We start from the raw sequence: 23,647 nt of genomic DNA on the forward strand, positions 1-23,647 counted from the left end.
TATGTCCAAGGGATCTATTTAAAAACAGGAAATCAGAGCCAAAATATGTGCCACTTAGATCTCAGGATGAGTTTGTATATCCCATCCTGAAGGAATAACTAAACAACATAAAGAGGGATTTTCTGTGTACTTGAGACAAACAGTGAAGCACAGGATTTGATTCCATCTCTACTCTCACTTCTCTTCCCAGATGGTTGTAAAAAATTACTGCGATTACGTAAGAATCCAACACAAAAATCAGTGCCAATGGAACATCTGGGGAAAGGGAAAATAGAGACAAAAAATCACTTCCTCTGTGTTTTGAGGATAGATAATAATGAAATCAATATAGATAAATTAGACATCTGTCTGATATTTTCCCTCTGCAAGCTTCACAGAACTGTAGAAAGTGGCCACAGACAGACCAGACCTTATAAGTAACATATCTGATTGCTTCCTTTTATAGAAGAGGATCCCAAAGGGGAGGTGGCTTGTCCTGCCTGGGTCACCCGGCAGGCTGGATGGCAGAGCGTCTCTGAGAGATGGTTGCTTGGCAAAGCTATGGAGAAAAGCTTTGTATTTTGCAGACAAGAGAGACCAGAAGGCTGGGCTGGGAAGGGCGACAGAGAACATATATGTTAAGTCTCTTGTTGACAGATTAGGAAACTGAGTCTCAAGGAGCCTAAGGGTCTTGGTCAAAATCATAGCTTCTCAAGCTTGCTTGATCATGCCACTTCTCTCACAATTAGCCTGAAGTTTTACATAACTAGGATCATCTGCAAGCATGCCTTGAACTTTTCTTGTTATTTTTTAAATACAAAGAATCCCCGTCTTTGTTATACTACTACAGGGTTCACCAAATTTCTTCTCCGTTTGGAACTCTCAAAGTGTGGAGAACTCCTGTTTCTAACCAACTTTTCCCATGGATTTTGAGAAATTGCCTCAACCTTGGATTACTGAAACCCAAAACCTCAAATCACTCTAAGGTTAGGAACCCAAAGAAGTTATTTTTAAGATAAATTTCACCCTTATAAAATCCTGTCACTTGGTTCAGCTCATTACAGAAGACAAATCTCAAACCAGACCTTTCCATTCCCTTCTTTCTCCTTAACTAGGTGTGGATCAAAGAATTGTGAACCAGGATTGAAAAGGTCCCCAAATGTAATTCAGTCCAATCACCTCTCTGAAGCTAGGATCATCATTTATAACCACCTGGTCAAATGGTCACCCAGTTGATGATAGAATTCTTGTAGTGCCAGGAATCCCACTTTGTTCTGAAACATCACTATTCTCAAAGCTGCCCCTTATACTGCACTTAATTCTATCACCCCTGCAGCTTCCTCTGACCAGTAGAATCTTTCATAAGGCCCTGCTTCCTGTGACTATAAAAGATTGCCTCCACAATCTTGTGTTATTGATAACATTTTTCAAAATGAAATAAACTGCTTATCATAGTTCAATCTCTATAAATATATTTAAAGTATTTGCCTTTATTTACTCATCAACGAAAACAGTTGACTAGACTTTCACCAAACATGGAAGACACATGTGGATTGGTCTGCCTTTAAAAAGCTGTGTGCTGCCCATGAAATCAATACGGAGTAGCTATAATGTGAGTGTCTCTAAAAGAAGGTCAGCCAAGCCTCAGAGCAAATATACTGAGGGGCAAGAGGCTGGTGTCACTGCTGATTGAGAAAGATAGGCCTTACGTGTTAAACTACTGTGCATAGAATGGCAGATAGATTTCAAATATGAATGCAGATTGAACATCACAAGGTCACACATTCCAAATTGCAGACACTGATTTGCAATCAAGTTCTTTTGAAATTGCTCTGTATGTGGGCAGCTCTATGTAGCACACCCCAGGGAGAGTGACAACCAGGATTTTTTTTTTTAATGATGTTTAATGATTTTCCCTGAGGGTCGGCTAGTAAACTAATACATGTGGAAATGCTTTATAAACTGTAAAGTACTATAAAATGTGATGTTGCATTATCATGATTCTAATTTTGAACTCTTACTGTGTGCTTACCATGTGCTTATACAGGTTAGCTCCTGAACATTCTAGACATTTTTACTGTTTCATATGAATGAGTTTTTTTTTTTTAATCTCACACCAAAGATGATCTTGTAGAAGATTTCTTTACCTGGCTCTAGGCATATAAAACTGATGATACACTAAAATTGCATCAATTTATGGTTCACATATCAAGTCTAAAAAAGCATAAAAGAAGAAAGTGTCCAAAGAACACAGGCATGAACAGCAGCAGGAGGCTTTTTGATTTGATGGAAGAGAGTCAGTTTTGCCTGTAGGCCCATGAGACAGTGGTTGTATAACCAAAGCAGGGAGTGGTGTTAGGTGGACACAGCTATATTTCTGGGCAAGATGAATTATTATTATTTTTTGAGACGGAGTCTCACTCTGTCACCCAGGCTGGAGTGCAGTGGTGCGATCTCGGCTCACTGCAAGCTCTGCCTCCTGGGTTCATGCCATTCTCCTGCCTCAGCCTCCCAAGTAGCTGGGTCTACAGGCGCCCGCCACCAGGCCCGGCTAATTTTTTGTATTTTTAGTAGAGATGGGGTTTCACCGTGTTAGCCAGGATGGTCTCGATCTCCCGACCTCATGATCCGCCTGCCTGGGCCTCCCAAAGTGCTGGGATTACAGGCGCGAGCCACTGCACCCGGCCAGATGAATTATATTCTTTTCAGAAATGGGGAAAGAACTAGATGTCTTTGAAGGTACTTCTTTTCCCAAATTATTAGTTGATTTTTGAACCAGTAACAATAGATAAGTTAAAAAGACATTAACTTCCAAGAAACTGGACAAGGCTGCTGTCTTCTAAAATTAGACACAAACACAAATTAATACTAGGCTGTCCTATGCCCGTGAAAAAAAGATGAGCCGTCATCTCACCAGTTTCCATGTGCTCTGACAATCTGTATGATATAATGTAGAGGTTAAGGACACGGACTCTGGAGTTAAGACTCCCAGGGTTCAAATCCTGGTTCTGTCACTTGTTAGCTGAGCAACTTTAGCTATTTAATTAATTAAATTACACCTCCATTTCCTTATTCCCTAATGGGGTCATTTCATGGGAGAAGAATAAGTGTGGCTGGCACATGTAAGTGCAATAATATGTGCGTGTTATTATTCTGTTCATGGGCTTGCTAACCAAGCTCAGTTACTAGAAGTGCCCTGTCATATTTTATTTGGGTTTCAAAGTTTTATGTTTATCTATTTTTAAAATGAAAGGAAGAAGTTCTACCTTCTTCTGCCAAGGAACAATGAAACTGTCCACTCAATGACTGTGGTTGCCCTGAGAAAGTAAGTGGAAACAGATGTTTCTGAAAAATAGAAAGCCATGCCGTACCTTTTGGTGTCACACACGTAAAACTTTCCACCAGCCATCCCAGAGCCAGCTGCCAGCCTCCTGGAGCTGGAACCTGCCTGGGTGCCAGGAACCCCCAATTCCTTTTCTCCTTTCCCCCCAATTCACAAAATGCTAACCTTCTATGAAATCAGAGGCCGTGTAAGGACGGTGATTGGGGCTGTTCTCTGCAGGACTGTTCAGGGTCTCCAAGGCCGATTCAATGGCTTCCACCAACTCATCCCGCTTGTCCTTCCTCACAGGCTTCTCCTCGGGGTGGCGGGTAAGACCAGTCTCTAGCTGGTACACCTTCTGTAGAGTAAAGCTATCGAAAGGCACTGCTGCATACTCTGTGGCCAGCTTGACGCCAGCATGCACCTCTGCCTTGTCCACCTGCGAGTTCAGGAAGGCCAGGAGGTCGGCCTGGGTTTTCTCTGGGGGGCTCCTGTCCAGCCCCAGGCCAGCAGCATCGCTGGCTTGGTACTGCCCATTCCTGAGCTGCTCACTCCTCTCCTGCAGCTCCTCCTTGAGCTGTGCGATCTGCCGCTTCAGGCTGCTCACGTAGTTGCGGTGCTGCTCCTCCCACTCCTGAAGGACGGCCTGGTACCCCTCCTTCCCCGTGGGGCTGTTGGCCCTGGGCAGTGCCAGCTGCTCCTCATCACCTTTTGGGGTGCAGGCCAACATGTACAGGACGGAGATGGCACAGCAGAGGAGCACCAGCAAAACCACCACCCGGGAAATCCACGCAAGCAGCCCCCGGCGAACCATCATCATTCAGGAATCAGCCATGCGTCCAGAACCGGTGGCATCCCTCAAAGCCGGGGCCCCCACGGAAGGGCTTCCCTGGGCTAGACCACAGGAAGCATGAGTTTGGGGCCTCCGGAGCTGCTTGCATCCATTTCCTTCTAGAACGAGTTCTGCCTCTTGGAGTTAACCACCACACAGAGCAGCTTCTCTACTTTTAAAGGATGATCTTGCAGGCAGAAGCAACGACTGAAGTGAAATCTCCAAGTTTTCACCTTCATTCCCATCATAGCCTTTCTGATGTGCAGCCAACAGCAAGAGGGGACCTGGGAAGAAACACAAATGACATCAACACTTAATCAAGACAACGACTCCCTCATGTTCCCTACAGCAATCAATATCCAATAGATCTCCTGTGAGAGTTATGGCAAATGCCTATGATAGATGATTAAATATTGTTAAATGTGTATAAATCAGAACACAACGCACATCTGCAGTGTAACGCAAATAAGCAACAAAGGACAAAGAAAAAAGATTGGAAGGAAAATGGCAAAATGTGAACAATAATTCTCTCCAGATGGAAAGATTAAGAGTCATCTTTCTACTTCTATTTTTCTGAATCTTGTAATTTCTGCATAGTGGCGCACGTCCTGATGGTTAAAGGGAGAAAAGCAAAAATGTTAATGACATTGGAGTTGCTGGCAGCGGACTACTTGGCCGGAGACTGTGCTGTGTTTGTTTGTCCCCTCCAAGTCTTATGCTGAAATGTGATCCCCAGTGTTGGGAGGTGGGGCCTGGTGGGAGGTGTTTGGATCATAGGAGTGGATCCCTCAGGCATGGCTTCATGCCATTCTTGCTGGAGTGAGTTGGCACTCTTAGCTCCCATGAGAACTCCTTGTTGAAAAGAGCCTGGTTCTTTGTCTCTCTCTATCCCCACTCCCTCCTGCTCCCACCATGTAATGCCTGCTGACCTTCACCTTCCACCATGAGTGGAAGCAGCCTGAGGCTTTCATCAGAAGCAGATGCTGGTGCCATGCTTCCTGTACAGCCTGCAGAACTGTGAGCCAGATACACCTCTTTTCTTTTTAAGTTACGCAGCTTCAGGTATTCCTTTAGAGCAGCAAGAATGAACTAAGCCTGCCAGCAGGCGTGGATGCAGCCAGGTGAGCCCACATGTGTTCACCTGTGTGCACTCACTCAGAGCAGGCCTGAAAGAGGATCGACATGGTTCTGAGCTTTCTGATCAGGAACTGGGGAAGCACCCAGAGGTTCAAATATACAAATAATAAATGTGGACGGTAACACATCCAGAAGGGATCAGGGGACAATGGTTCCAGCTAACTCTTTGATGCTGCTTACAGACAGGAGATGAATTTATCATAGAAGGGATGAGGTTGGGAGAAGAAGAGAGATCAGATTCAGAAATACTGTCCTGTTGGGACCCAAATCCCAGTTATATCTCTGCTCCAATGTCTATGAGGAATTCTGTGTCCTGATAGTTCATAAGAAATACTCAGACGGGTCCCAGGGCTTTTCACATGCTCTGCACCTCAACTCTCAATCTCAACAAATGAGAAGCCAGTCTGCCTGCCTTCTCCATTTCCCCCTGGGGTCACCCTTCCTGGTCCTCCACTCATCATGGACATTTCCACAGCACACTCCTTTTCAGATGTTCTCCTTCCTTAATCCCTTTTCCTTGTCTTCCCCTACCCATCTTAGCCAGAAAAAAAAAAAAGAAAGATTAATGGAAAATAGACCAAATAGAATTTCTTGTCTAGGGACATTTTAATGAAACCTTCCTAAATGCATCTTTCTTTTTTTCTCTTTGTCGAGACAGAGTCTCGCTCATCGCCAGGCTGGGATGCAGTGGCGTGATCTCTGCTCACTGCAATCTCTGCCTCCTGGGTTCAAGCGATTCCCCTGCCTCAGCCTCCTGAGTAGCTGGGACTACAGGCACGTATCACCACCCCTGGCTAATGTTTTTGTATTTTAGTAGAGACGGGGTTTCACCATGTTGGCCAGGATGGTCTCGATCTCCTGACCTTGTGATCCGCCCGCCTCGGCCTCCCAAAGTGCTGGTTACAGGCGTGAGCCGCCGTGCCCGGCCCTCCTAGATGCATCTTTCTATATCACTTCACTCACAAACAAGCTCCCTGAGGGTATCATGCCTTTGCCATTTTATAAAAACTTGTCATTTTAAGTAATCCTCATGATAACTAAATTATTCTTTATATAGTCTTCACCCGACTCAGAAAGCCAGATTCTGGGCCAATAATCATCTCATTTACTGGTAGTCTATCCTATTTACCGATGAGAAGAAGAGCTCAGCCCAGTCAATTCGCACGTTCAGGACCCTTGGGAGAAAAGAGAGAGATGTTCCTCTCAAAGACAGAATGTTAACAACCTCCTTTACTTGAATATTCACTTGCTATGCACTATGTCTACACAACAGTTCCTCTTCTATTACCCTGGAGATGTGCCTCTTAGTCATATCACTATGCTATCAAAATGGTTTATTTCTCAACTTTTCTGAGAAATTCAACACTTAACATTCTAATATTTCCTTCAGCCCAAGGATTCTCTCTACTGTAATTCAGAACAACACACAGTTATTAGTGCTAAGTTTAAAGTGCATGTTTAGCCCTGGAAGACTTTACCATCTGATGAAAATCTTGGGATTTGTATAATTACTGTAATTCTGTGATTGAAAACAGCTCAGCTTTGGTGTTCAGGCACCTTGCTGTTTCTAATGAAGTCTCTTAGATAAACTCATTATATCCAAGTATTAAATTACCAGTGAAGACATGTTATCGTGCTATTCTGCCACTTTCAAGACTCCTACTTTAAAAAGATTGTCGTTAAAGACACAACAAGCAAATCAAGAAACAAAAATGGAATAGTCAACAAATTTTGTTGTGTTGTGGAAACTTAAATTATGCTGTTTTTCTCTCAGGGTTTTCTAATAAAATGGTTGTATTTGCATAAAAGATGAAAATCATGTTGGTTAACTGAACACTATTTAAAAACTAAATCTGTGATTTGAAAATTTAAAACTAGAATATCTTTTTGTTCTGTTCTATAATTTTCTTCAAGATCTCTAGTTTGGCTTTTGAAATTCACTAGTATAAATTTCAAAGTTATTTGGTATTCCACTCTTTGGAGAAAAGAAGAAAAAGTGGAAAAGACAGATTTTTAGGAAGGATGGGCATTTTTAATAGAAATAACAAAAAGTCATAAGAACTGCTGCCAAGGAGGCAGCGATGAATTTTTCCTTTGAAATGTCAGAAGCAGATAACATGTGTTGGAAACAAAATTCCATTCTTTAACAGACAAAATATCTCTGAACCGTTCCAGCAATCTCATCTGTAATCAAAAGCTTAAAAACTGGTTATACTGAAGAGGCTGGGAGTATCTGCTTCCTGAAGTCAGGAGAGGCTTTTACCCTTCGGATTCTTGCTTCTGTGAAGACTTCATGTTTTTCCTTCGGTAGCACAAAACATCATTCTTAAAAGTGGGTGTTGGCCGGGCACGGTGGCTCACACCTGTAATCCCAGCACTTTGGGAGGCCAAGACGGGCAGATCATTTAAGGTCAGGAGTTCAAGACCAGCCTGGCCAACATGGTAAAACCCCACCTCTACTAAAAATACAAAAATTAGTCAGGCATCGTGGTGCATGCAGCCTGTAATCCTAGCTAATGTGGAGGCTGAGGCATGAGAATCACTTGAACCCGGAGGCAGAGGTTGCAGTGAGCTGAGATTGCACCACTGCACTCCAGCCTGGGCAACAGTGCAAGACTCTGTCTCAAAAAAAAAAAAAAAAAAATGGGTGTCACCACCTCTGCCACCTTCAGGAAAAAAACACCTTGATGAGACATAACTGGACCAATACATACCTAAGCCACAAAAGCTCTGTGCAATCTCCTTCTCTGAGCAACAGTGGGAGAATTAAAGAGTTAAAATTTATATGTTCACAGACTTGCAGATGGAAAGCACCGTGTAATTACCAAGCACTACTAGAAGTTAGAGATGACAGTGAAAATACAGCTTTATGTGATCACAGCAGCATTGAGCTACTATTTTAAGAACTTAGAAAGGCACCCACATTTTTAGACCAGCTCAATCTCTTGGGGGTGGCTGTGGGACAGAGAGAGTAGGGAGCAAGGAGTCCCTGTCAACAACAAATTTTAGGACCCCTGGAAGAAGGGAGATACATAATTCCCATTTTTTGTTTTTTTAATTGTAGAAAATCCTTATGCTCATCAGGTTTCTTGACACTGCCATTTTTAAATGTTCATCCTTACTAATTGTTTTGCCTAATACTTTCCTATTCCTGGCCAAACCCCCAGGGATGGAACTGTGATGCATCACGTCTGAAACTGTGGATTTCTTGATTAGAATGAAGGAGATATCCAAGCGCAATGCCTTTCCTGCCATTCTTACAATCTCTGGGAGACAAAACAACAGGAGAAGACTTCTTCATGGTCTTCTGTGAAGGCAAAACACCCCTGCAGAGCAATGCTTGCAGGACTCACTCTGATCTGAGACCCAGAAACAACCTCCAAATAACACAGCAATGAACAAACAATAGACGACAGTCTCAGTCCACTCTATCTAGGATTCTGTCTTTACTCATCCATACAACAAATAGGCACTAAGCACTCAGTATGTTCAATGCACTGTATAAAAAGTTCCAGGAGATGAAAAGGTGAACCAAGAACAAATCCCAGCCTCAGCAAACTTACTAGCTTGTAGAGGAACTAACGTCCTTTCAAATAACTATAATCTGAGCCCCAAACAGACAAACACCATTAAAATAGATATAAAGTGTTAATGTCATGTTCCCACCGACCAAATGTATGGGTGAGGAGTGGGAAATGGGAGGATCTGAAAAGTACAAATATAATACATTTTAAAACGACAGAAGTTTAAGATAAATGTTATGTGTCATCAACGTTTGTCAAGATAAGATATCCAAGTAGTTACAGGTACTGTTTACCATTTCATCTCAGAAGGTAAAACGAAGGCAGGTCAGGTTTGTTTCACAGCCTAAGACTTAAACGAAATGTGGCCAGTGCATACCGGGATTTCTATGACTAGGAGAGAAGTTGCTCTCAGTTTGAGTGTAAGCATTTCACTCTGCAGATTTCAGTGAACGTTTTGGTCACGAGAGCTGTGTACTCTGCCAAGATATGCCTACTAATGTCCACAAGAAGCTCATAAACCAAGAAAGACTCAAGGACAAGCCCTGCTGATGACACGCTGTCAGGGTCAGCAGCAGGCAGAAAGGACAGTGGCTTCATGGCAAGGCCAGGGCAGGCAGCACTACATGCTACAATGACAGGCCTTGTAAGTGATAAAGGAAACTATTCAAGGAGTGGCAATAAATTCTGCAAGACATCTCCACCCCGTATGCAGACACAGCCAAAAGGCTTGATGGAGAAAAAAACAAGCAGTGTCTATGGGGTCAGGAAGTGGTAGACCAAAGCCCTAATGCCGCAGTGCGAGTCTATTCCACTTGGGCACATACAATCAGCTCTTTGACAGCAAGGGCACAAACTAACCTTCAGTCAAAGGATTAGCTGTACCAACAGAACATAAACTCAAGTCATATCTCTCGGATAAACATACCATCCTGGAGGTGTGTGGAAAGGATTCTTATTCAGAGTTTTCAAATGCTCTCAAAAATGGATATAAAGTCAGCACTGTAAACTTTATTTGAACATATGGCTTCATTTAGAATTCCCTCTACCCCAGTTGAATTCCTGTAGGCAGGGTGTGATAGCCAGGTTCCAAGATGGCCCTCAATGGTCCCTGCCTCCTGGTATTCATACCACTGTGTGTCTGCTCCCACACTGTACTGGGGGCTTGATGTGAGTGACTGTATTAGTCTGTTCTCACACTGCTATGAAGAACTACCTGAGACTGGGTAATTTATAAAGAAAAGAGGTTTAATTGACTCACAGTTCCACAGCTGTACAGGAGGCATGGCTGGGGAGGCCTCAGGAAACTTACAATCATGGTGGAAGGGAAACCAAGCATATCTTCACATGGCAGCAGAAGAGACAGACAGAAGGGGGAAGTGTTACACACTTTTAAACAACCAGATCTTGCGAAAACTCACTCACTATGATGAGAACAGCAAGTGGGAAATCTGCCCTCCATGATCCAATCATCTCTCACCAGGTCCCTCCCCCAATACTGGGGATTACAATTCAAAATGAGATTTGGGTGGGGACACAGAACCAAACCATATCAGTGACCAACAAATATGGCAGAAGAAGTGGTATGGCACTTGTGAGATTAAGTTGTAAAAGGGGGCAGCTTCTGTCTTGGGTGCCCTCTCTCCCAAGCAAGCTGTTGTGTTGTGAGCAGCCCTGTGGAGGGGCCCATGGATGAGGAACTGAAGCCTCCAGCTGACCGACAGCTAGCAAGGAACAGAGGCAGGCCTGCCGGCAACCCCCTGAAAGAGCTTGAAAATGCGTTCTGCAGCCACAGTTAAGGCCTGAGATGACTGCAACCAGAGAGCTTGATTGCAACCCTGAACGAAAACTATCCAGCTAAGCTGCTCCCAGACTCCTGACCCTAAGACCTTGTGAGATAATAAATGTTTGTTACTTTAAGCTAAGTTTTGGAATAATTTATTACATTCCAACAGATAGATAACTAATTCACAGGGTCACAGACTTCAGATTTACATAAAAATGCTATCTCTCAACCATACACTATTTTTCATTTTATAAAATGTTTTAATATGTCTTATCTCCTATGATGCAATAATCTTGTGACATCAGAAATATATTACTATAATCAGTTCTCCGTTTGAGAAAATAAGGCTCAGAGAAGTTATGCGACTTGTCTAAAACCACACAACCTGCAAGATACAGAAATGGGACTCAAACCCATCTTTGACTTGAAGCCCAATATGCTTTCTACCAAAGCCCTCCGAGATTTTATTCTTAAACAGTGGTCATTAATCCAAAAATGTTTTTTTTAAGTGTCAGGGACTTTAGGAAATCTGTAAAGTTAAAACAGAGGAACACTGTTTCCGGAAACCAGAGTCAACAATGGTGTGTTGTGTAGAAGTAGCTGACTATTACAGCACACGGGCCAAGTTAACTGAGAAGTGATGAAGCACAGCAGCTCTGCTTCCCTTCCAGTCATTGTCTTTGCAGCCAACGGCAGCACAACCCACCAAGCTGCTTAAGCCAGAGGCGGGAAAACCATCCCTAGCCCTTCCTTCTCCATCATCTTCTGCCACTGACTTATCACCATGTCAACATGCTTCCTCTTCCAAAAGTATCTCAAATCAGTTCTTGCATCTCTACCTCCACCACCACCCTACTCAAGGCTCCATCATCTCCTACCCAGACCATGCACTAGACACTGAATATTAGAGGTGGGTGGTAGCACCCAGGACATAGGAGGATAGCGACAACGTGGGAGAAAAGAGGACAGCAAAGGTCTTAACGTCAAAGGAAAATACCGCAAAATGTAACGGAAGACACACGAAAGCCACGATAATGATTGAAAGACCCTAACGCTCCCAATTCCTACACCCAGTACATTCTGTTCATAGAATTTTCTCTCTCTCTCTCTCTCTCTCTATATATATATATATATGTATGTATTTTGTGCCATCTGCCTGCTGTTAAAGAAAATGAGTATATACAACCAACACCTACAACTGCTAGAATCCACAATAATCTATCTCTTATACACACTTAATTAGTTTAGGGCTGAGGCACAGTTATGCCATTGCTTAATGAAAGAAAAATGCTCTGAGAGATGCATCATCAGGCAATTTTGTTGTTGTGTGAAGATCATGGAGTGTATTTTCACAAACCTAGACGGTAGACCTACCGCACACCTGGGCCATATGGTATAGCCTATTGCTTCTAGGCTAACAAACCTGTACCACATGTGGCTATAATAAATACTGCAGTCAACTGTAACACTATGGTATTTGTGTATCTAAACACATCTAGACAAAGAAAAGGTCCAGTAAAAATATAGTAATATAATTATAGAACCACCCACATGTATTCGGTCCATTGACAAAATGTTACACATCACATAACTATACTTTCAAAGAAGCCAAAATGACCTGAAAATGAGCATAATAGCTCACATCTCCCCAAACCACATCCACCCAGAAGTTTCAGAGCAAGGTTTTCAGGTGCCAGAGATCTTTCTGGAATGCAGGTTTCTTTTTTCCATTGAGACTTTCATTAGCATCTATCTATGGGCCAAGTGCTTTATCTTCAGCTACGTTCCTGACAGCAACTAAAGCAGATCAGTATTACTGTGTATGCCCTAAGAGGTGCTTGAGCCAAATTCCAGTGAGAGGACAGGGGTCCCACTAGGGAGTCAACAATTAAATGCCAAGAGTTTGGAGGTGGCTGTGGAAGGATCTGAAGCCTTCTTCCCCGACCCCCTCCAGCCCTGACACCGAGCTACTTAGCAAAGGTACTAGCTCCGGTTTCACACAGACAGCAATCTGTGTGGGCAGCTGCCTTGGTGGCCCTAGCAGTTTTGCTGCTTTTCCTCCTCTTTCCTCAATACTCAAGATCAGCCATCTCCAAACATTAATTAAACATAAATAGCACATTTCAGGTATCATATGACTTTTGAACAGAGACTATATATATATACATGTATCTATTTAAAAATTATATACAGGCCAGGCACAGTGGCTCTCGCCTATAATCCTAGTACTTAGGGAGGCTGAGGTGGGCAGATCCCTTGAGGTTAGGAGTTTGAGACCAGACTGGCCAACATGGTGAAACCCCGTCTCTACCAAAAAAAAAAAAAAAAAAAAATACAGAAGAGAATTAGCCTGGCATGGTGGCTCGTGCCTGTAGTCCCAGCTGCTTGGGAGGCTGAGGAAGGAAAATCACTTGAACCTGGGAGGTGAAGGTTGCAGTGGGCTGAGGTCACTCCACTGCACTCCAGCCTGGGTGACAGAGTGAAACTCTGTCTCCAAAAGAAAATAAAAATAAAATATTAAATACAAGCTTTATAATATAGTATTATGTATTTACAATATATCTAAAATAATAAAGCATAAAATATTTTTAAATAATATTGTCTCACCCTGATGGACCATCCTGGAGCCCACAGATACCTAGCTCCAGGTTTCCAGTAGTTGATCTTCTGACTGCATTACAAGTGTCCTTGGGGCAGGGCTCTTGCCACAACTGATTCCAGGTCCCCAGTGCCAGGATCATGCCTTGATCCCCCATTCCTTCGGGAACCCAGTCTCAGAGTGCCTTTCTTGCCTCTGGACCCCACTGTCTCTATCTCAGGTCCCTAGCACCTGCTGTCAGGCCATGTCCTTTCCTGCCTCTGAACCCCACTATCTCTATCTCAGGTCCCCAGCACCTGCTGTCAGGCCATGTGACCAAACTGCCAGGACTCCACCCACAACCCACTTCCCTTCCTTCCTCACCCAAAAGACTTAGGCTCAGCCTTCAAGATGCTCCTTGAGTCTTCCCTGTGAGGTCCCCCTATCTGCAGACTCAGAGGGTGTGTTCTCCAGGGACCAGCACTGACCCAGCCCAGGGGAATGGGCTTGCAAATGACTTCACAGTCAGGAATTCCCTAGTTGGGAGGTATCCTCCATCCCCTCAACTCCTCGTTGGTTTTTTAAAAGAATTCTCAATAGAAAAGCAACTGAGAATAAACACATAAGTGTAAATAAAAAAAAATAAATAAATAAGTAAAAGAATTCTGATTCAATTTCCCTGCCTTGAAGCAGAAAAAGGGAAATGTGGCAAAAAGAAACTGGCACCTGCTAATCAGAAAATGAAAGCACACTGATCACAACCACAAGCACCAAAAGGTCAAGAAACAGACCCAAGTCCTATTTTTTTTTTATTTTGATTTTCAATTTGCTGGCAAACCTTTAGAGAGGAGGCTTGATGGAGAGGGGCTTCCTGTCTATGCCAGACCGTCTAGTCCCATTCCTTACAACCGCCACCCTTGCTTCAGGAAGACCTAAGGCAGGTAGTTGGCATGGGTGGTGGTCATGGACCCCAGAAGGTGCAATGAGGGCAGGACACTGGCATAAGAAGATGCTACTCAAGCCAGGTGTACAGAATAAAGACGCTTCTTCCAGCTGTAAGACATCTCAAGCACACATGTGGGGCTGAGTCACCTGCCAAACCCCGCAGGGAGACCTGACTCCCGGAGTCCTTTGGGGCTCTTGGTGCCGGTTCTCACCCCAAACTGAGAACTGCATGAAACCAGCCTTCCAACACCCTCCCCCTGTTCATAATTACAAGCACTTAGTGAGCATTTACTTTGGGGCCAGACATCATACAAAGCACTTCACAAATATTATCTCATTTAATCCTCAAAACAATCCTATGAGCTACATCTTATTATCCCCATTAAAGAAACAGAAACTGAAGCTTAAAGCAATGAAGTAACTTGACCCAGATGCTCAGCTGGCAAGTAGCAGAGCCCAGCTTCAAACCCAGCTCCGTCTGATTCTTACCCACTACGCTATACTGTTCAACCCGCTTCATAATCTCGAACTGCTTGCTGAGACCTGCTCCTCATTCTACACCCAGCGTGTCCAATTTTTCTTGTTTCTGAACTCATAAATATTATTTATGAGCTTGCCTGGCCCCTCAAACGTGGCATGAATCACTGCTTCCCTAGTTAAAATGTTTTGTACCCCCATGTAGCTGTGATTTGCATTTACACATCTCTCAACAGCTAGGCAAACTCACACTATCCTGACAAATAATCCCCATCCCGGTGTGAGCCTTGCTCTGTCCCTGCAACTAGGGCCAGGCAGAATATCTTCGCAACATTCAAGTGTTTCTAAGTGATTCCACCAGACCCTCCAGCCGTGTGGCCTCCACAGACCAGGCTCTGGGCGGGCTGGGGAAATGTCACCCATTACTCCTTGGGCCTGGCCCTTAGGCTTCCATGATGGGAGCCCCCAGGAGGGGGTGAGATGCTGGAAGTGGCTGCTTTCTGGGGATCGAGGTGAACACAGCGGCCCCGGCAGTCTCAGTGGTTCAAGTGCTGCCTTTGCTCCTGGAGTTTCCATTTCCAGCTGGAATCTGCAGCCACATTTATTTCCTGTTCTCCATTCCCTACTTTGGCCATGACCCACTGCCCACCTGGAGAGGTGGTTGGTTTTTAGTTGAGATGCCTCAAACCTGATATGTGGGTGTAAGACGCCAGGAGTTTATACTCACATATCAAGTTCGAAGCATCTCAACTAAAAAGCATCACGGCAAGTAGAATTTTTAAGCAACTAAGAAATGTTCTTTGAAAGAAGAAAAAGAAGGCCAGGCATGGTGACTCACATCTGTAATCCCAGCACTTTGGGAGGCCGAGGTGGGAAGATCACCTGAGTTTGGGAGTTCGAGATCAGCAGCCTGACCAACATGGAGAAAAACCATCTCTACTAAAAATACAAAATTAGCTGGGTGTGGTGGCACATGCCTGTAATCCCATTTGCTCGGGAGGCTGAGGCAGGAGAATCACTTGAATCTGGGAGGCAGAGGTTGCCGTGAGCCGAGATTGCACCACAGTACTCCAGCATAGTCAACAAGAGTGAAACTCCATCTCAAAAAAAAAAAAAGAAGAAAAAGAGAATATCTCTAGAAGGGTTAAACTGATCACTATGGAAGGCTCTCCTGCCAAACACTGTGTATTAGTCTGTTTTCATACTGCTGATAAAGACGTGCCCGAGAGTGGGTCATTTATAAACAAAAAGAGGCTTAATGGACTCACAGTTCCACATGGCTGGGGAGGCCTCACAATCATGGCAGAAGGGGAACAGCTCGTCTTACAAGGCAGCACTCAAGAGAGAATGAGAGCCAAGCCAAAGGGGTTTCCCCTGACAAAAACATCAGCTCTCCTGAGACTTATTCACTATCAGGAGAACATTATAGGGGAAACCACACCCATGATTCAATTATCTCCCACCAGGTCCCTGCCACAACACGTGGGAATTATAGGAGCTACAATTCAAGATGAGATTTGGGTGGAGACACAGCCAAACCATATCACACTCAGTTCTCTCTTCTTTCCTCCAGAGCACTGCAAAAGTAGATGCCCATGTAATGGCCATGTGTCAAACTAACATTCTCCTGTGCAGGCAGAAACCAACCCTGGCACTGGGGAGACTCCAAGACTCAGGAAAGTAAGCACCTGGAGAGATCAGGGTCTGAGGTAGCATCACACAGCTTCCAGAGAAATGCATGCTGTTAATTAACAAAGAGGGGACTAATTTAAAAATGAGCAACACTCCCCAGCCAAATACTTTCTGATACAGGAGTTAAGAAGCAATCACTTAGGCAAATAGTAAGGGTATGGGAGTCCTCAGTAAGGCTTTCTTTTAAATGAAAAGCAGCCCCAAATCATTTTCTAACTAAGAGCAGCCTGAAAAGTCGAGCCCCAGACATACATAAACAAGCTGGGAGTTTGCATGCATGATTATCAGCAGGAAATAAGGACTAGAAGTGTTCAAGATGGCAGCTCCATCTTCCCTTCTCTTTATCAGCAACCTGTACTGTAAGGACCAGACAAAATGGCACCAATCAACTGGAAAGCTATTTGCATAATAATATTAGGGTGGGGTGACCAACCTTCCCCACACACTATGTAAACATCACACCTGATCAAACCAATCTGTGAGCCCTATGTAAATCAGAGACTGCCTCCTCAAACCAGACTATAAAATCCTGTGCAGTCTCTGCCACTCGGTCCTTTTTCTGCTCTGAGACCCCTTTCTCTGTAGAGAGAGCTGTTTCTCTTTTTCTCTTCTGCCTATTAAACCTCTGCTCCTAAACTCCTCATGTGTGTCCGTGTCCTCAGTTTTCCTGGTACACCACAAGGAGCCCCAGGGTATATACCCCAGACAATGTAGCTGCTTCACTTCCAGCTAGGCCATCAGCACAGGCCCTAAGCAGATTGCAGGCAGAGGTGCTGAGTGTAGACATCAGCCACAAGGCACGATCAGAGGGGTGAATCACCACACTCTGTGTTGGGAAGGCTAAGGTGGCTCCATTAGCGAAACAGGCTCAATTTTATTTATTTACAGTGAAAAGAAGCACAGAAAGAAGAAAAACGAAGCTCTCTCCTTCCTGATAAAATGATCCTTGTACATTATGAGCAGGTAGAAGGGGGGAACTGACGATGAGAAACAATATTTACCCAATGCCTTGACCAGGTACCAGCTGATGGTTTTAAAACATTCTTTAGACACAGCTCTCCAAGAACAAACATTATGGAAAGCCCAATTCATTAAACGATACGGGTAAAAGTGTTCACTTTGAGTCTAAGGTAGTGACCTAGTCCTCTCGGGCAGCCCTGGGGGTGGGGGTCTACCAAGTACTGCTGGAGAATCCTTGGACCTTCTCCATCACCTGTTGTCTCACTTAAACCTCATAATAACTTTAGTTACGAGTTGTTGATCCCCATTCTCCTAGACTAGGAAACCAGGATTCAGCAGGGCTGGGTGACTTGCCCACACAGCTAGTAGGCCCCCATATCCTGAAGCACCACCACAATGATCTGCTTCAATCAGCCTTACGTTGCAAAAAGTAGACAGAGCTTTTCAATATATAGAGAATTAAACAACACCAGCACAGGGGAAGGCGATGTCCACAGCAGGGCAAAAGAGAAAGAGCAGCCAAGTTGAGAAAACACGCAGCAGGGAACCCTGGAAATAGGACAAAACATCACCTCTAAACGGAATCACTGGTGCCGATAGCTGTCTCGTGAAGTGCCAAATCATGCTTTGATCTGAAGGCAAGAGTTGGAGGATATGTGTGACACTCTCCCTCCTCTCCATCTCAGGCTCCCCTGGGTGAGACACTCTGCTTTGGTGCCAAAAGTGACAACCTAGTAATTAAAGCTTGTCTTCTTGGGCACTTGCAGTCACCTAATGGCTGCTGTATGCTCCCTTCTCCCAGGGGTGGCATTCTGGTCTCTCCACCCACAGTCCTAGGCACCAGCCAGCATGATGGAGAAGCCTGGTCTGCCACAGGCATCATGGAAGAATGGAGTCTGCACAGTGGCCTCCTCATTCCCCACCAGCACAGTCCCTAAGGAAGGATACCTGGGAACATTCCTAAACTGAAAGGTGCCGGCACTCACTGTGGCAATGCCAGCACCCACTCTGATGAGTTCATGGAGGTGTTTTGCTGGCATGTTCTAGGTGAGAGGGGTTAAGAATGAAACTGTTACTTTTAGTTAAGACAAAATAAACAGCCTAACTCCTCTCAGCTCTCCTCTTCCTTCCCCACCTACAAAAAGATATGAGCACACAAATGAGGGACTTTCTTTTAGAAAGTGGTTATTATAGAACGGGACTGCAGAATGCACGTATTGTGCAGAATTATTTTAGAAACTCCATGAAGCTACATCAACCAAGGCTTCTCTCTTTGTGCCATCTATCAGAACAGAAAAATGGAATAAAAAATGTAGGGAAAAATAACAAGAGGAAGCCCAATAACACATAAATGCAAGCTGCATTGTTATTTTTGGTAAAAGTAACACCTACAGATAATATTGCAGACAATATTTTTAAGGCTGTAGCTCCAGCCTCCCCAGGCCTATGAGTCCCTCTCCTGGAGTCCCTCACTCCTGGCGCCTGCCGCCAATCCTATCTTGTAGTCAGCAATCTCTACTAGGGAGTTAACTGATTATTATGGCATTAGCTAAAAAACATTTCAAGATTTCATGCCTGTAAAGAAATGTACGCACAGTTGAAATTGTCCTGTTTCTACGCACAGATAGACGCCACACGACAATTACTTAATCCAAGTTTTACAGTTTAACACTGTTGAACATTCCACTAATCTGTTCCCTCTGCATCAGTCTTAAAACATTCCATTCTCTTTCAGTAGACTTTCCTCTCATAATTATAACCCCATGCTATCTCCATCTTCCTTTTAACTTTCTCATACCTCCTATGAGGTAGGTTCTGTTAATATTATAACCATTTTGCAGACAGACAAGGACGATGAGACAGAGGTTATTAACATGTCCAAATGCCACAGCAAATCGGGGTCTCTAGTCCGGTGTTGTCTGTGCTCTTAAGCACCATGACACATGGCTTCTCTATAATCTGCAGAGGTGCTTTCGCAGATGTGTGTTCACCATGAGGAAAAGCACTGATAGGTTAATCTGGAAATGCAGAATGCCCTTTCAACACAGCGTCCTGGAGCGTAAGGGCAAAAGGGAGGTGTGGGGGAAGACATCATAGCAAAGGGCCCTCATTTCAAGGCAGAAAATTGAAACTGATAGGATGAAATTTCATCCTATAGGTAACGGCTAGCCAGCTGTCTAAGATTTTAAACAACAGACTCACACGATCAGAATTGAATTTTAGCAAATAAGCAGTGTTGAGATGAATTGGAGAGGAAAGACTGGCACTGGGAACACTAGATATGAGGCTATTACAATGTTCTAAATAAAGGCCAAGACTTAAACCCAGGCTACAGCACTAAAGACAGAGGAAGTACACCAATTATATGAGGAGAAAAAAAAGCTATCCATCAAGAGTAGGGCCCAGGGGGCCGGCACGGTGACTTACGTCTGTAATCCTGGCACTTTGGGAGCCTGAAGTGGCTACATCACTTGAGGTCAGGAGTTTGAGAACAGCCTGGCCAACATGGTAGAAACCCATCTCTACTAAAAACACAAAAATTATCCAAGCATGGTGGTGTGCGCTTGTAATCCCAGCTATTCAGGAGGCTGAGGCAGGAGAATTGCTTGTACATGGGAGGCGGAGGCTGCAGTGAGCCGAGATCACACTACGAGACTCCGTCTCCAAAAAAAATAAAAACAAGAAGAAGAAGAATAGCGCCAGGGTTTAACATGTACATTTCTGAGGATGGAGCTGTCACTGAAAAAGAACACACACAAGAGAAGTTCTAGGAGAAAGACAAGTTTGGTTTCATGGACCTGCAAACTTTGCTCTGCCTGCAGGAATGGAAGATAAGAGAGGGGGACTTTGAAAACAGAGCTCTGCTGGCATTCTTCGAATTACTGCACAGGCAAGCATCTGCTCTACCAATCCCTGAGTCGTGGTAAGACTTCATGTGTCCATTTGTTCTGACGTTGTAAGTTGCTTCCACATCTTGTATTTCCCTTTCTCCTAGCAGTCAATGCAGTGGTTGACATTACAGGCTCTGAGGTTGAGACCATTTGAGCCCTGCAGTTGTTTGGTTTCTTGAAGCCTTTGTCTCCCAGACCTGAGGAGCACAGAAAGGCTTGTCTTATAGAGTCCTCATGACGTACTCAGCATAGTGCCTGTAACAGAGTTAATATGAAATCAATGTGAGCTAAATTAAGGTCAAAACCATATTAGTGAGAGAAATGTGGCATGGGCATCACTTTGCTGATGAGAAAACTACCACCAAGAAATAAATAGTTGGTGTGTATACACAGGTACAGAGCTGGTAGAAAGCACAGTAAGAACCAGAATTCAGAACTCGAGACTCTTCATCTCTTGCCTCTAAATTTGCACTTTCCAAATTTTAAATCAAAATAACTCACGTTCTTACCTCTCCAGATCCATTTATTTTAAGAGAAAACCATAGTAAATTTGAAAAACTCTCTCTAAAATGCCATTTAAACAAAGTGGTACAGATTCCATTAGGGATCCTGGGAGATTTTAAAAGGCGACGTATGTAAAATGCTTAGCCCAGTGTCCTGGCACAGTGGAGGAGGACATTAGGTCTGGGGACAATAGATTCCATAGTTATACACATGGGGCTGCAAGCAGCAGAAGCATTTTTCTGCACCAGCAACTTACCAGAAGGACTCTGGGTACACCTTGGTGAAGTTCTGACCTGCAAAGTCACTCTTCAAGTGGCAGCAAGCACATTTGGGAGAAATCTCAAAACCTCCTAAGTTATTTTTAAATTGCAATTTTCCAGTAGCTCAAAATATGATTCAATACACTAATGTTCTAATTTCAGCTACTGGTACTAGACACATTCCCAAGGCTCAAAAAAAAAATTTAAACAATAAAAGATTCTTCCCAAAATAAGGCTGCAAGATGTCTGTGGTGAGCGGAGTTTCCTGATTCCCTCTTCAGACTGCATGCTACTATCCTGACATATAACAAGGCTCAGTTCAAGGCTGCCTAGGAGAGGCATAAAATGCCTCCATGTGAAAGATAAGTTGGAATATGATCCTTTTGAATACACTCGTGTGAAGCTGCAACAATTGCGGACATTACCACCACTGCATTGCAAAAATCTACAAGGAACAAGACCATCAGAGTTCCATCTCACGTAACAGTGACCTACACTGAAGCAAGCACCTGTGAAAGAGGGGCGGGGCACCACCTTCTCATGCCACACCCACCTCGCTCTATAGGAAAGGTGGCATGTAAGATGTTCCTCAACAGCATTATCACACAGTACTATTTTTACTTACTTATTTGGAGACAGGGTCTCACTCTGTCACCTAGGCTGGAGTGCAAGGGCGCGATCATGGGTCACTGCAGTCTTGAACTCCAGGACTCAAGCCATCCTCCCACCTCGGACTCTGGAGGAGCAGGGACTACAGATGCATGACATGATGCCCAGCTAATTTTTTTTTTTTTACTTTTTGTGGAGACGTAGTCTTGCAATGTTGTCCAGGTTGGTCTTGGAATCCTGGGCTCCAGCGATCCACCCACCTTGGCCTCCCAAAGTGGTGAGATTACAGGCAGGAGCCACCACGCCCAGGCTACATTGTACTATTCACACCCAGGCTACATTGTACTATTAAAACAGAAAACAACTTTTCTAGCATTCAGTAAATAATGTTATAAATAATGTGAATTGTATTCACGTAATCATCAAATATCTATTAAATGCTTACTGCATGGAAGGGACCATACCAATTATCACAGGAGACAAAGAGAAGGGTCAGCTGAGATCCCTGTCCTCACCAGGGTAATGGGGAGTGGCAAGGACAGTTCTAAAAACAATGTTTATGTCAAGGGAATGTGATCAGTCATTCGCGATATAAACAAAACAGTGCCGTAGTTCAGAGGAGAGAAAGATCATCTGGTTGGAAGAATCACAGAAGCTTCTGCAGAGCCTTTCAAGTTGAGTATTATTTGTTAGGTAGAGATGGAAAAACTTGGGAGAATACCCAAATCATCATGGATATAAAATATGCAGCAGGGCCAGGCACAGTAGCTCACACCTGTAATCCCAGTGCTGTGGGAAGCTGAGATGGGGGGATCACTTAAGGCCAGGAGTTTGAGACAAGCCTGGGCAACACAGCAAGACCCCATCTCTAAAACATAAAAATTAGCTGGGTATTGTGGTACATTCCTGTAGTCCTAGCTCCTTGGAAGGATGAGGCAGGAGGATCGCTTGAGCCCAGGAGTTCAATGCTACAGCAATGATCACACCATCTCACCCCAGCCTGGGCAACAGAGTGAGATCCTGTCTCTGAAAAAAACACTGCCACAGATCTAATTAAGATTTTCCATTCCCACCATTCCCACTCCAATTCCGCTATTAAGGATGCATGTTATTTTAATAAAAAGACAAAAAAATAGAGAACTCGAAACTCACCATTTAATCACCCATGCCTAATTTTTTTTTCTAGATTTTGTTTTTCTAGTCTGTTTCTTTTAGCTTTCAAACCCTTTACATATTTCCCAGGGCAAGGTGAAAATACAATGAGCCTTGTCATAGTCCTAATTTTTTAAATATTAGTTCCTTCCATATAGTAGGAAGAGTTGGGATTTTTTTTTCTTGACTCTAAGTTAATGAGTCTCAAGATTGATATAAATGCAATTATCCTGTGGAGTGGTGAGTCTAAGGAGGCTTCAGCTTTTAATAAACATTGCTTATCCCTATTAAAAGCCTCTAATGTGATAAGGTTTGTAAGCCCTTAGCTACAGAGGACTGGGACCATTGATTGCCTAAGACCCCAAGATGTTTATTTCCAGCTTCCCCGCTCAATGACAGAACAGACATAAGCAAGAACATAACAAAACAAGGTGTACCTTTATGGAACATCCCACAGCCTCAGCCTCAGAATCAGACAAAAGATGCTGGAAATAAAGAGAGAAAGAGAGACGCAGAGAGAGAGAGACAGAGACCATCCCCACTACAGACACTTGTAAAACCAGAACAGTATCTCTGAGGACCAGCCAAGGAAATTGAGAAATAGTGCCTAGCACAAACTGACCACAGCATTGCTTATGATTTACTACTCTGTTACATCTTCATTTCCAGCAATTCAGAAAAGCAAGCATGCCCCTTCAGTATGGAAACTTTGTGTTCTTTGTCCAGTATATATCTGCCAGGCCTGGCTCTCCTTCCAGGGCAATCCCTGTTGCCAAATTGATGAAAAACTAATGTCAATTTTCTTTAAACAAAAGTGAAAATGGCTTGCAGAGTTAAAACTAAAACACTCATTGTGGGAGGCATCATTACTGCTTTTATTTTTGTTTCTACTGGCACTAAAAACCTGCAGAATGGCTGGGCATGGTGGCCCATTCCTGTAATCTCAGCACTTTGGGAGGCTGAGGCCGGCGGATCATTTGAGATCAGGAGTTCAAGACCAGC

At 43.8% G+C, this 23,647-nt stretch overlaps 1 protein-coding gene across 11 annotated transcripts in view; it reads right to left on the bottom strand.

The window, feature by feature from the left end:
* CSGALNACT1 (chondroitin sulfate N-acetylgalactosaminyltransferase 1) overlaps nucleotides 1-23,647 on the bottom strand; it is a 353,492-nt gene that overhangs the window by 97,223 nt on the left and 232,622 nt on the right. For all 11 annotated transcript variants that reach the window (XM_008977290.6, XM_055116343.2, XM_063607133.1 and 8 more), the window contains one exon: nucleotides 3,488-4,417. In XM_008977290.6, the coding sequence (XP_008975538.2) occupies nucleotides 3,488-4,121 (634 nt within the window). In that variant the 5' untranslated portion in view covers nucleotides 4,122-4,417. The remainder of the gene's footprint in view (nucleotides 1-3,487; nucleotides 4,418-23,647) is intronic.

This window comes from Pan paniscus, chromosome 7 (assembly GCF_029289425.2).
Source record: "Pan paniscus chromosome 7, NHGRI_mPanPan1-v2.0_pri, whole genome shotgun sequence".
Taxonomy (NCBI): domain Eukaryota; kingdom Metazoa; phylum Chordata; class Mammalia; order Primates; family Hominidae; genus Pan; species Pan paniscus.